The following is a 13,873-nucleotide window of genomic DNA, read 5'->3' as shown; positions in this document are numbered from 1 at the left end:
ACAAAGTAAGACAATTGTGGTTTGAATTGACATATACTGGTATAACGCGTCTGCTGTTTGGAATGGAAGAACAAACGAATTGTTTTATAACGCGATGCGATGTCCAGCAACTTCCTACATTGATTCTTTATTCTTGGCATCTATTTTGCCTTCGTCTTTCTCGTTTTGTCCTTGATTGGCATTCTTCAAAAATGTCAAAATTTCGAATGCCTTCCATCGTCTCGTTTCAACTCCACATTGAACTGGTTCTCAACCAAAGGTGAAGCCTGTTATAAGAAAGCTAGGCTCGAAACACACTAAAATTTATACATTTATTCAATAGTCAATTATCATTATGAGGGGTACAGGTCTCCTTCTTCTTGCTTTGACATCGAGTGTGTTGGGACATGCTGGCCACGACCACGGCGACCATCAACATGAACATGACGCTCCAGTTGCTGATGATACTCCTATAGAAATACCTTCCGCCATATTCCAGGTGCGTTGGAAGTGTCAATCTTATCCACTCCAATGGATCGACAACATCAACATTTCGAAATAATTTTCATGATGGTGTTGCCCAATAATGACCTACATTAGTAGTCAATGAACTGCATTATCATTCATTCAGACGAGATTGACTCTCTATTAAACGATAATTCTAACATATTCCTCGTTGCAGATTACCACCATCAAGGGTACTCTAGTTGAACAATTCTCTGCTCCTGACTGGAGCTCTCGATGGGTTGCTTCTGAAGCAAAGAAGGTCGTCGATGGTGTAGAAGACGATGATCTACTACGATACCGAGGTATCTGGGCTGTAGAAGAACCTACCGTCCTACCTGGAATCACAGGAGACAAGGCCTTGGTCATCAAGACTGCTGCTGCTCATCATGTATGTACATTAAATCTCTTGAAAGGACGACATTTGAGCAACGAGGAACATCTGCCAGGCTATATGCAACTTGGTATCATTTCCTTTAATTCATTACGATTTTTTGCTCCCATAGGCCATTTCATACAAATTCGACAAACCCATCGATCCAACTGGTAAACCATTGGTAATCCAATACGAAGTCAAGTTACAAAACGGATTGGAGTGTGGTGGCGCATACATGAAGCTATTGACTTATGACCCAAAGTTCGAGGCTGGTAAATTCCAAGACTCGACTCCATACACTATCAGTAAGTTTCAAGCCTTGTTTTGTAATGGTGACTTGATTTATCTGTGCTTACTCGCTCCTCTGTGCTCTCCTCTAGTGTTTGGTCCAGACAAGTGTGGATTCACCAACAAGGTTCACTTCATCTTCAGACACAAGGTGAGCCAGTTTCGCGTGGTTCTGAGACTTTTTCCGCTCAGTTTGAACGTACGGACCAAAACTAACATTCTCCAACCTCAATAGTCACCCAAGAGTGGTGAGATCGAAGAAAAGCATATGAACGCTCCTCCTCAATCAAAGACGGACAAACTCAGCAACTTGTACACCTTGATTGTTCATCCAAACAATACCTTCTTTATCAACATCAATGAAGAACAAGTTAAGACTGGTTCTCTATTGGAGGACTTTACTCCCTCTGTCAATCCTCCTAAAGGTGAGCTGGAATCAAAAAAAAGGGCACACGGCGTGGACGTAATGTACTCACGTACTTCTTGCGAATTCATTTTTCAGAAATCGATGATCCTGAAGATAAGAAGCCTGCTGACTGGATTGATGAGCCCAAGATTGCTGATCCTGATGCAACCAAACCTGATGATTGGGATGAAGATGCTCCTCTTGAAGTCGCTGATGATGATGCCACGGTAAGAAGTCATGAAGTCATGCAAAACCTTTACTGCGTATTCTTTTCTATTTTCTCCAGTAGAATGTAAACTGATTGCCGTTTCTTTCGCATAGAAACCTGGAGATTGGTTGGATGATGAGCCAGAGACTATTCCTGACCCTGAAGCCGAGAAGCCTGATGACTGGTATGTTACTCAGTATACAATTTCTGACTTTGAGTTTTTTTAGCAAGACCAATGATCAGAATCTGATCATCGGTTCTGCTCATGTTGACTACAATTTCGCAGTTCTAACCATGTCGTTTTAGGGATGACGAAGAGGATGGCGACTGGGTCGCTCCTACTGTAGCGAATCCCAAGTGTGAAAAGGCTTCTGGTTGTGGTGTCTGGAAACGTCCAATGAAACGTAATTTAGCCTACAAAGGCAAATGGCGTGCTCCTCAGATCGACAACCCAGCTTACAAGGGTGAATGGAAACCACGCAAGATTGCCAACAAGAACTACTTCGAAGACTTACACCCAGCAAACTTCCAAAAAATTGGCGGTATTGGATTTGAGCTCTGGACGATGCAGGATGGTATTAGCTTTGACAACATCTATGTTGGCTCATCCATTGAAGATGCTGCTGCCTTGGCCAAAGAATCTTGGGACGTCAAATATAAAATCGAAAAGGCTAACGAAGCTTCTGAAGCACCCAAACCACCCAAGGATGAGAAACCAGTAGTAGATGATGGAAGTGTTGTTGGAAAAGTTACGTCAATCTTTGAAACCATTCGTCAACGTGTCGTCGACTTTGTTGTTGCCGCATCCAAAGATCCAATCAAGGCAGCCCAGGAGGCTCCTGAAGTCGCTGTTGGATTAATTGCTACTGGTCTATTACCCGTCCTCTTGATGTTTTTGATTATCGGTGGTGGTAGTTCAGAACCTGCTGCTCCCTCAAAGGTGCGTACATACCAGTCTACCATTGGTTGTTTTTTGGTCGTCGAAGAAGTTGCGGTACACATTTGCTCACGTCATCAAATTCTCTTAAATAGAAGGAAACGAAGGCTTCCAAAGAAAAAGACGAAGACGAAACAGGCGAGTCGACTGAAGACGAGCCAAAGAAGGAAACGAAGGCTACAAAAAGAACGGCAAAGAAGGCCGCAGCTTCAGAAGATGATTAAAATGTATAGAGATTTCTTAAAGTAAAACAAGCAAAAACATATAGGCAGTAAAAACAGAGATGTATTTCCACACAACATTACTTGTGCAAGAAACACTTTCAAAAGACTGTGACGAATTGCAGTTTCGCGATTTGGTGTACCTGCTGGGATCAGTGTTCACAATAACCTCATTCAGCTCTCATTCCTAGCAACGTAAACAGAGCACACAAGATAGTGGCTTAAGAAAAATGGCACTGGCATTGCACAAACCGCTCTGCTGCCATTGATCGAGCCTAAAGGCTAATTTATAATATTTTACTCCACTCTGATACGATACGTACAATTGCGAGCCCAATTATGAGAGCAGGTAAAGATAAACTGGTCCAAGGAGGATGAAACCGCACATTGACATTGTTAAAACTCTCCCGTTGGATTCGTTGATGATTTAAAAAATGCGTATATTCGTATGACTACACGATTCGTTTCAGTGTATCGTCCTTCCGTTTCGAGGTATCTTCTTTCTCTCTGAAACCGGATTTTGTAACCGACTGTGTACGTCCAGAACCTCCACCAATCACAGAACTTCATGGCTGCGTTGGTATTGCTGAACTTCCACCAACCACAAAAATTGTTGGTTGCCATTGATGAATGCCGAAAAAGGAGAACAGTCGTTTCCTCAATCCCACGTTGCTGTATAGAATCAGCAATCCATTGCACAGTGGATGTGCGCAGAGTCCAAATATGCTGACGGCTGATGATCATGAAAGGAAAATATAAGAAATGAAATCTCTAGCATGTCAACACAAAACATTTTCCTTTCTCACCATAAAACTCAATAGACGCCTCCTGTCCCGAAAGCAACTCATAAAGGGATTGAAAGGTATATGACGCGAAAAGCGTAAAGCTGTTTAGTGCCAACATGGCAAACTTGATGAAGAGTTGCACTTCGACCTGGAATGCCCCCTTAGCAAAAGCTGATGTCGATTCGGCTCTAGAGTTCTTGTGGAGGTCTTGCTGTGGTGTTTGAGATGCTGCGACTGCCGTTGAAGGTCCAGCAGCGACCACTACTTTTCTTTTTGAGTATTGCATGTCTGCTTCTTTCGTGACTTTGATAAGTGATGTCTTCTTGGCATGTATATACGCCAGTATTTTCAGGTTTACAAGGGCGATTCCGTTCTAAACAGATAGTGCTGATCAGCTGAGTCTTACGAGTGTTTTTTTTTTCGACCAGAGAGAAATTTACCACGACTACTAGTAGGAATATGACAATGACTAGATTCTGGATGAGTCGAGAAATGGAATCCCGGGCGTACCACGGCACAAAGCAGTATGTAAGAAGGGGTGCCGGTACTGTTGGGATTCCAAGCACTACAAGTGATTAGAACGAGGTGAAAAAAAGAAAACAGCAATGCGTCAACTATGCCTCAAGTCCACGCTACGTACATAATGGAATCAGTATACACGCAGGCCCCCAAAACCATGCTACCAAACAGAATACATAGATGTATACCTGTTTTGTCTCGACAGTCTAAAATCGAAGAATGGATGAACGTTGCAAAAGGTGACAATGATAACAAGTAAACAAATCTCCAGAGCAAACATCTTCAACACACCTTCACGACACAATAGTACCTCTCACATCCCATTCCCAGCAACGTAAACAGCGAGCACGACATGGTCATTCCAATAACGAGAGCGTTTGCATCACACATGAGTTGATTTCCATCCATTCCACCTTTCGAGTAGTAAAAGACTATATTCCAACCTTGATAGAGCAAAAACACTAGATCCGACAGCATGAGATTTATTAGAAATATGCCTCTGCCTCGATAGAACGATTTGTCTGTTATTGATGCGATCAAAAGTGTGATTATGAGGATGCCACCAAGGCAGAGAGAGGGTAGTATAGAATAGAAGTGAGAATATGTCGTAGATGTCCATGGTTGATTCAATCGATCCATTATTGAAGACGATGGGTTTGGTGAGCAGTTGACGTAGCGTTAAAGGATTGCGTCGGATACACGTCAACCTAAAAGGACTTGAACTTCCGGTCGAAACGGAGGTTTTCATGGATGAATCAAAACACGCGGTTCAGGCTTCTCATGCGCCTTTGCTTTGCTCGCATTATCTTTGAGGATTAGGTGCATCAAGTTGATCATGCAGGGGTTGATACATTCAATAATCAATATGATACAGTCCAGAGTGACTGCCGACTTTAAAGTCAAAGGATCTATAGCACGTAGAAAAGCTTTTACTGAAGGTGAAAGGAATAGATCTATTTTTCGAACACTCTTTATACTAAAACCCTCAAAAGTGTGTCTTCTTTTCGTTTCAGTGTATCTTCTCTCTCTTTCGAAACGCATTCCTTCTCCGACGGTGCACGTCCACTATTCAAGGACCTTGGTACTGATGAGCCTCCACTTACAGAGCTTGCTGGTTGTTTCGGTCGAATTCCGAAAAACGAAAGAAGTCGTTTCCTCAATCCCACGTTGCTGTACATTATCAGCAATGCATTGCATAGCGGATGTGCGCAGAGTCCGAATGTGCTGAAGGCTAATGACCGAAAATGATGGTGTTGGTGGAATCTAAAGTGTATCAAGACATACAACCCAACCTCTTACCATAAAACTCAATCGAAGCCTCTTGCCCCGAAATCAACTCATATAGCGATTGAATCGTATATGGAGAGAAAATTATGAAGCTATTAAGCGCCAATATGGCAAACTTGATAAACAATTGGAACTCGACATGGAATGCCCCCTTAGCAAAAGCTGACGTCGATTCAGTTCTAGAGTTCTTGTCCGAGAATGATGCTCCGGCAGCAGCAGTTGTAGGAGATGCAACAATTACTTTTCTTTTTGAATTTTGGTATTGCAAGTCTGCCTCCCTCTTGACTCTGATTAGAGAGGTCTTTTTTGCTTGTATGTAGGCTACGATTTTGAGGTTTACGAATGTGATTCCGTTCTAGAAGAAACGAAAAGAAAGAGTTACTATGGTGTATTCATGTAGCATTTTCCTGGATATGAGATACTTTACCACGATAACCAGTATGAATGCGATTATTATGAGGTTTTGAACCAGTCTCGGAATGGAGTCTCTTGAATACCATGGCACGAAGCAGTAAGAAAGAAGTATGGAGGGTACTGGTGGGACTCCAAGTACTATGAGATATATACTTGGTGAGCAAAAAAAATGCGAAGGCAGGGTTGACAATTCGACATATGTTCACGAAGTCCGCCACCATGCGTACACAATGGAATCAATATACATGCTGGTCCCCAAACCCATGCTGTCACACAGTAAGCATAGATGTATATCTCATTGGTTTCAGCAGTCTAAAAACCCGAATGTTTAAAAAAAGCAAAGTATAGTTACAGTACATACATACGAGCTGTTGTTCAAAAACCTCAACACACCTTAACAACTGAATAATACCTCTCAGCTCCCATCCCTAGCAACGTAAACAGACTACACGATATCGTCATCCCAATGAAAACAGCATTTGCGTTACAAACAAACTGATTCCCATCCATTGATGCTTTCGAGTAATACAGCGCTAAATTCCAACTCTCATACAGCACAAATACCAAGTCTGAAAGCATGAGATTGATCAGAAAGATTCCTCGGCCTCGATAGAATGATTTGTCAGATAGGGAGGCGATTAGGAGAGCAATTAGGATGAGCCCACCTAGAGCAAGGACCGGTAATACAGAGTAGAAATGGTAGTACGATATTGATCCCCATGGTTGATGTAGTCTGTCCATGACGTGAAGAGCTTATGTTGGAGGACAGTTGGTCTAGTTTTTAGGATTGCGTCCGGATACAATCTAAAAAATTCGGGTTGAGACGGAAGTTTTCCATGTCTCTCGATCATAGACAATCGTATTGGAATTTTCTTTTCATCTCAAATACGTGATGCATACTTTCTTCGTGGGGCTATACACTGTCTCTGATTAATTATTATGGTGCGAGTTTTACGCAAATGATGTAAGCTTGAAGCTTTCCAAAAAAAAAAGTGAAATCGCAAAGAAAACATTTCGTTAGAAGAGTGAACAATATTTTATTGAATAATTCGCGTGGACCTTTCCGTTCCTGAAGAGTAAAATCTGACCATACGGCGACGGTCTTGTATTTTACTTTTCCACGGCACGAATTTGATGCGAAACTAGTCAAGCTGATACAGGGAAGACACGTCCTGATCCAAGTAGTAATCAGACACTCGGTCTTGGATTTCTGATGACTGGCACTCTTCAGCCCAATCTAGAGACTTGGTTCTCGTAGTGTTTTAGGCAATGAGGTAATAACTCAGACCCAGATCCAGCTTGTGCGTCATATCCATGATTCTCCTATTTCGGTGAACTGCCGACTGAAAGCCGTTGCGTTTTTCGAATTCCAAAAAACGAGAATAACCGTCGTCGTAATCCAACGTTGCTGTAAAGTATTATCAGACTATTGCACAATGGTTGAGCGGCGAGTCCAAACCCACTAAAAGCTGCGGCAAAAAAACACAAGTTAAGAGATGACTTATACCATAAGTGCGAGGATACGACAAGGTTCTTTACCATAAAATTCAATACCAGCCTCCCGTCCTGAAATCAGCTCATACATTGACTGAATGGTATATGGAGTGAAAAGTATGAAAGTCGCTACTGCGAGTATAGCAAACTTGATGAATAGTTGGACTTCCACATTGAATGTCCCTTTGACAAAAGCTGAGTCGGGGAGTGAAATCCGGTGATCTTGCTGTGACTGTTCTGGAGATGTTATGGCTGATACAAGTGACGATTTCTTCCTCCCGTCTCGGTTTTGGATGTCTGCTTCTTTCGTCACTTTGATTAGGTCTGCCTTCTTGGCTCGGATGTATGAGAGGATTTTGAGGTTTACAAGGGTTATTCCATTCTAAAATAAAACAACAAGAATGTAATCATGTCTGGGATTCCACTGCTTGTCTTGGCACTCGAGAAACTTACAACGACTACCAGTACAAACGTGAGTATGACGAGGTTTTGAACGAGTCTCGGAGTGGAGTCCCTCGCGTGCCATGGTACAAAGCAATAGGAAAGGAGGACAGTGGGAAGCGGTGGAACTCCAAGCACTAGGATGATGATATACAGATTAGCAAAGCAATGAAGAACAATGGAAACATGGGTGTGGATGGAGTCATGGATACGCACACAACGGAAGCAGCATAATTCCTAGTCCCCATATCCACGATATCAGGCAATAAGCATATATATGTATGTGCTTCATTTTGGCATTCTAGGAAGATGGATTAAGCGTCAAAATAGCTCGAAAATATACGCTGGATGACGCAAACCGTTAAAACGATCACTATACCTTGACCACTGAGAAGTACCTCTCAGCGCTCATTCCCAGTAACGTCAGAAGCGATGTCGCTGTAGTCATGCCAAGAAACACGCCATTAGCATTACACATTGCTTGATTGCCATCCATAGATTCTTTGGAGAAATAATATGCCATGTTCCAAAGCTCATACAGCAAAAATACCAAATCAGCAAGCATCAGGTTAACAAGAAACATGCCACGACCTCTTGAAAATGTCTTGTCGGTTATGGAGGCAATTAGCAGGTTGATATTCAGAAGCCCTCCTAGAGCGAAAGCGGGCATCACAGAATAGAAATGGTAGTATGTTGTGGAAGTCCACGGTTGCGTTAGTCTATCCATCGCCAGCCTTGGCTTGTTTAGACACCTTCTCGTTCATCGGAATTGCGCACAACCTCATGATTTCGATTATTTTTTAGGGAGATGGGGGTTTTGCATCCCCCTCTAAAATAACCCCCAATCGACTTGAAGGTGGTTCGAGTATACCCGTTGACACTGGTCTGCTCCTTTAAGAGAGGCATCTCCTGACACATTTTCTTTTATTGACGTTGCTGTTGGGTTTATTCACTGCAGATCACACAGGGAACGTGTGTTTTGAGTTGATGAATTCAATATTATTATTCAAATTTTTGGTGGGAATCTTGGATCTTGGGTCAATTTCTCCCGCTTGCTTGTGGCCGAAAGGAAGACCAGGATGGTTCACTCGCAAAAAGAAAAACTCCACACAGCAAAGAATGACAAATTTTGGTGAGGTATGAATACTAATATTATTTTGGCTGTCCGGAAGTTTCAATATCGGTATTGTGAGATCTGATTATGGTCGCTTGAGTAAAAAGCGAAATCCTTCCACGCTGCACGGTGGCCTTGTGTGATTCTCGTGCAGTAGCACGATTTTGTAACCAAATCAGACTCAGGGAAAGCACTTCGAGATGGAAAAAGGGTACTGCGTCAGGTAATGCTCAAGCGTGGTGAGCGAATCGTAACACTGTCGCCCAGGTCGATCAGCAAGTTTTGAGCTTGAGCCCGACTCCGTGGTATCCAGAGGCAATAGGTATCAAGCAAACCTTGACTCCCTGTCTGTTGCGCCCCGCGTCCATGACTCTATTTCAGGCCAGCAGAAGGCCGTTGCCCAATGGAAAGCTGTTGCGGTTGTGGAATTCCAAGATACGAGAATAGACGTCGTCGTAATCCAACATTGCTGTATAGTATTAACAGACTACTGCATAGTGGTTGTGCGGCGAGTCCAAACGCAGTAAAAGCTTGTAAAGAAATAGTAATGAACGAGTGTAGCATCTGAAGCAAATGACACGAAGAACTGCCTTTACCATAGACCTCGATGGATGCCTCCTGTCCAGAAATCAACTCGTACATTGATTGAACCACATATGGAGCAAAACGTGTGAATGTGGATCCTGCGAGAAGAGCAAACTTGATGAAAAGTTGCACTTCTACATGAATATGAAGGTAAAGATGTTGTTAAAGATTCTCGGAATAGAATCTCTTTCATGCCAGACGACAAAGCAAGCAATACGAAAAAAGTGGGAGTTGGATATGGTGGAGCTCCAAGCACTGGGTGATGATAGGGGTAAGTAAAGAAACATTTTCATTCAAGAATAATGTATTGGGCAAAGTCCGCAATACGTACACAAAGGAAGCAGCATGGGTACTAGTCCCACTATCCACGATATCAGGCAATACACCAAAACGTGTGCTTGTTTCATTTGGGCATTCTAAGAAGCATAGATGAGATGTCAAAAGAAATGATACCAAAGATGCACACAACCTTAAACCACCCCTATACCTTTACCAGCGCAAAATACCTCTCAGCGCTCATTCCCAGTAACGTCAGAAGCGAACATGCTGTAGTCATTCCAAGAATCACGCCAGTAGAATTACAGATGGCTTGATTGCCGTCCATTGATCCTTTCGAGAAATAATATAACAACACGTTCCAAAGTCTCATTCAGCGAAAATACCAGATCAGCGAGAATAAAATGGACAAGAAACACGCCTCGACCTCGTGAAAATGCCCTGTCTGTTATGGCAGCAATTAGTTGGCTGATACTCAGAACTCCACCAAGTGCGAATAGTGGAATAACCGAATAGAAATGGCAGTATGTGGTCGACGTCCATGGTTGGTTTAGTCTATCCATTCTTTGGAAGAGTTTGGTCTTGGTAATAGTCGGGCTGCTTTGTTGGAATCGCGTACTAAGACGTAATGATTTTGAAGAGGAGAGGGGTTCTGGATTTCGCCCTATGACCCCCCCCCCCCCAATCAGCTTAAGATCAATTCAAGCATGTCCGGTGCATGGACTAGTTGCACCCATGTCCATGCACATTCTCCTTGACCTGATAGGCCTGGTACTTGTATTCGCGGAAACACTCATCATACAGGAAACGAAGCATTCAGTTGAGGAATTGGATGTTATATTCGAATGGTTGCTGAGAAACCTTGGTGAAATTCTCTCACTTGCTTGTGTTCTCAGACAGATATACAAAAAGTATGGCCTTAGCAGCACCATGATAAGCCCCAATCCTCCATAGCTTCAGTTGTATTGTTGTTCATGCTTTTTTAATCATGCAAAGCTACCAGATGCTCGCATTGCACCTGTCGGTCTTGAAGCACCGGCACCAGCATCTGAAGAACCATTCCTTCCTACTGTACCTCTTGTCAATACTGTCGACGACTGCGGTGAGTGAAGGGGTAGGTTCTGGGTTGAGCTTGCTCTTGAGCTTGTTGATATAGCTTGTGCGCTTGTCGTAGTGGCAGATGCTGTTGGATTTATGAGGGATGGCGTTTGGGAACTTGACGACAGCGGTATTGTTGCTTGGGATGGTTGTTGTTGGAACTTCTCGGATCGGCCCTATAGAAGATTGGAGAAAGGTTGAGTTAAGTGAACTGCTTGGCTATCCTTTTAGACTCCTTTTCCCGTTACCTTCCAATAAGCCCGATTTGATGCCAGATTATCAAGATGAGGTTGCACATCTTCCTTCATAAAGCCACCATATGTTTCGTATAGTGGCGTTACGATGTAGTCCAAGAAACCCTGTGGTTCAAGTTGTTGTGAGCAAAAAAAGTCGTGAAACGAAAGTATTGTCGTCATTTACGTTACCATTTGACATTTCGGAATATCTGTAGTCTCCCGATTCATGAACGCAGATATAGGTAAACCTCTGCTCCGTTCTTCATCTCCTTGTCTAAAGAACTCTTCCATAATCAAGTCTGTCCATTTTCGACACATTGCCAATGGTTTTGAAGGATTATTCACATCAGCACACTTGATGGAAATATTCAGTAAGAGTTTTCTGTCTAGTTTTTGCAATAGATTGAAGCCCTGAATGTGATAGAAATGTGGTTAGAAAACGAAGACGAATTTGGAGTGTTCCACTCAGACGCAGTTTGAATTTTTTTCCCCATTTCAAAACGCCGAACTCCCTGACACATACCTCTGTAGAATTCAGCTTTGTCTTGAACTTTCCAACCAAATCGAAATGCTGAGACATATCTGTAGCCAGCACCATCGACACAATCATTTCTCTCACACTCTTTCTACCTTCTGGACTCAGCCCACAGAATATATCACATTCCTTATAGTTGGCCATGATTTCAAATACACTTGCAGAATGGTAATGCTCCAGTATACATTGATCATTGTATCGTAATGCTAAAGGATTTGCAGTGGCAACCAAGAAGGCATTATTGACACCAGGATGGTTGTAGTCGTGAATAATTGGTGCTACGACAGCAGCGAATTTCTCTTCGGTGGTTAAATGTGGCCATATCCTGTCCCTTGTAGCGAAATAATGCATTGCTTGAGTCACGTCTGCGGCATGTACGGCGGTATGATATGGGTTTGTTGATTTATAACCCATTTCGATACGAAGCAGCCAGTTCTTGATGACATCGTCTGGAATATTAAGCTTGCTTCCAAATCCATGCTTTTGGAATATGTGCCAACCAAGATAGAATAGTGGTTGATTGTTTGTTGCCTTGTCGAATTCAAACATGTCAAAGTTTGGATTGCCGATATCTTCTAGGAGCGTATATGTTGGTGATGAGTCAGGGAGGAGGTTGAAGGTAGACAAGCGGATGGGGTCTTGCAAACTAGGGCTATTAAACAACACAATGCTGTTGCTGTTGGGCAGTATCAGTTCTCGTGTTACTGACGGTCGTCGTGATAAAGCCGCAATCAATGCATTCGTAGATTCTTCTGGTGTTGATGCAGAGATATGCAGCATGGGCGCAACCAGTAGTGCATCCTTGTTTATGTTGACTTGTGATGTGTGACCTGCATGGAGTGGGTGATGATGTGACGCTAGCGGCGTACTATTTCTGGCTGCGGTTGAAGGATGTCTGAGAGATCCTGTATTATTCTTGACGGATCCATGGTCGGAATCATTGTTATCAGCCAACAACATATCCTTTAGCCAATCATGTACATCGGCGTCATCCGTCTTTTGCAATACTTGTGGGCTAAACAGCGAATCCGATGCTAGTATACCAAGTATCACATCCAATTGTTGCATGACGGTCTCGTCTTCAGCGAAACTAAACTTGACCTCTCGTAATATTTGAGTAGCTCTTGATAACGGGGCTTCTAAGTCCACTTCCTTATCCTTTTCAGCACGCCGTAACTGTTTCTTCAAGTCCACGTTAGCTAGCCATAAGAATTTGACATAGTTTTCTCGTTGTAGCAGCTTTTCAGCATTCATCTTGATGAAATGTTGCAATGACATGAATTGTAAGACCATCACAGCACATGCTGCCAGCAGCACTAATTCGTATTCTATCACTATTGGATCCGTGAGAGCTACGGCGCATGCCCAGCTGAGACATCCGCTCACGTAGGCGGTCGTCATAATGTAGACGGTCACTAGATAGACTACTCCGAAGCATATCGAGTATAGAATCAGGTGTAGATGCAGCTTTTCGTGGCCCGATTGTAAATATATAATCAGGAATGATGCGTACCTAAGCAAAATTGATATTTAGGAACAGATGATCGAACAACAAAAAATCGGAATGCCAGGACGAGCACATACCACAAGACCATGGCTAACTGATGTGCCTCCCGAGATATGAATATCAGGACTCCAAAAGGAGCCAATGATAGGTAATATGGCCATACTGCGGTGGCATTCCTGGCAAAGTTCATTCGAGCAACCTCCATTACAAACAAGACCAACAAGAAATAAAACAGAGTCTAGAAAAAGACACTGTGAGTGTAACGTTAAGGAAGTACCGGAACACAAATTTGCAGATGTACCATATAGAACCGTATAGAGGGAGCCCACGCGGTCTGATATGCCACAAACAACAAGACCAAGAATGACATGTAGTGAATACCCATTTGCACCAGCACAGGGCCTCTCAGACCAGCTCTCTTCCCCGCTGGAAGATTAGAAGTACTACCACTCCGCGGGGCAGTATTGCGTCTAACGGTACCCATTAAATCCTCAACAAGTTCTTTTCCGTCCATCCACATTGAGGGTTGTCTCTGAACAGGGCGTCCACCGACAGTAGCAGCAGATATGGTCATATTATTCATATCACCGGCCCTAACCTGGACAGAGCTAGACTCTACTCGGTGTCTATGAGATTGCTCGATAGTGCTATTGTATAGCAGTA

General features: G+C 43.0%; 2 protein-coding genes across 2 annotated transcripts; one reads left to right on the top strand and one right to left on the bottom strand.

Moving 5' to 3' along the window:
• Nucleotides 1-334: 334 nt before the first annotated feature.
• Nucleotides 335-2,922, top strand: SmJEL517_g04993 (uncharacterized protein; the record flags this gene model as incomplete). The annotated part of the gene is made up of 9 exons (XM_031170921.1): nt 335-478; nt 662-874; nt 990-1,164; nt 1,240-1,298; nt 1,383-1,572; nt 1,650-1,780; nt 1,875-1,945; nt 2,068-2,701; nt 2,794-2,922. The coding sequence occupies 9 exons, from the start codon at nt 335-337 to the stop codon at nt 2,920-2,922; spliced, it is 1,746 nt and encodes a 581-aa protein (XP_031023081.1).
• A 7,898-nt stretch (nt 2,923-10,820) lies between these two features.
• Nucleotides 10,821-13,857, bottom strand: SmJEL517_g04992 (uncharacterized protein; the record flags this gene model as incomplete). The annotated part of the gene is made up of 6 exons (XM_031170920.1): nt 13,512-13,857; nt 13,288-13,448; nt 11,692-13,216; nt 11,358-11,579; nt 11,181-11,291; nt 10,821-11,108 (listed from the first exon to the last, which is right to left on the bottom strand). Exons 1-6 carry the CDS (start codon nt 13,791-13,793, stop codon nt 10,821-10,823), a joined length of 2,589 nt encoding a protein of 862 aa, XP_031023082.1. The 5' UTR covers nt 13,794-13,857.
• Between the last annotated feature and the right edge of the window lie 16 nt (nt 13,858-13,873).

Source organism: Synchytrium microbalum (genome assembly GCF_006535985.1).
Source record: "Synchytrium microbalum strain JEL517 chromosome Unknown SmJEL517_scf0040, whole genome shotgun sequence".
NCBI lineage: Eukaryota > Fungi > Chytridiomycota > Chytridiomycetes > Synchytriales > Synchytriaceae > Synchytrium > Synchytrium microbalum.
This window is presented reverse-complemented; position numbering and strand designations above follow the sequence as displayed.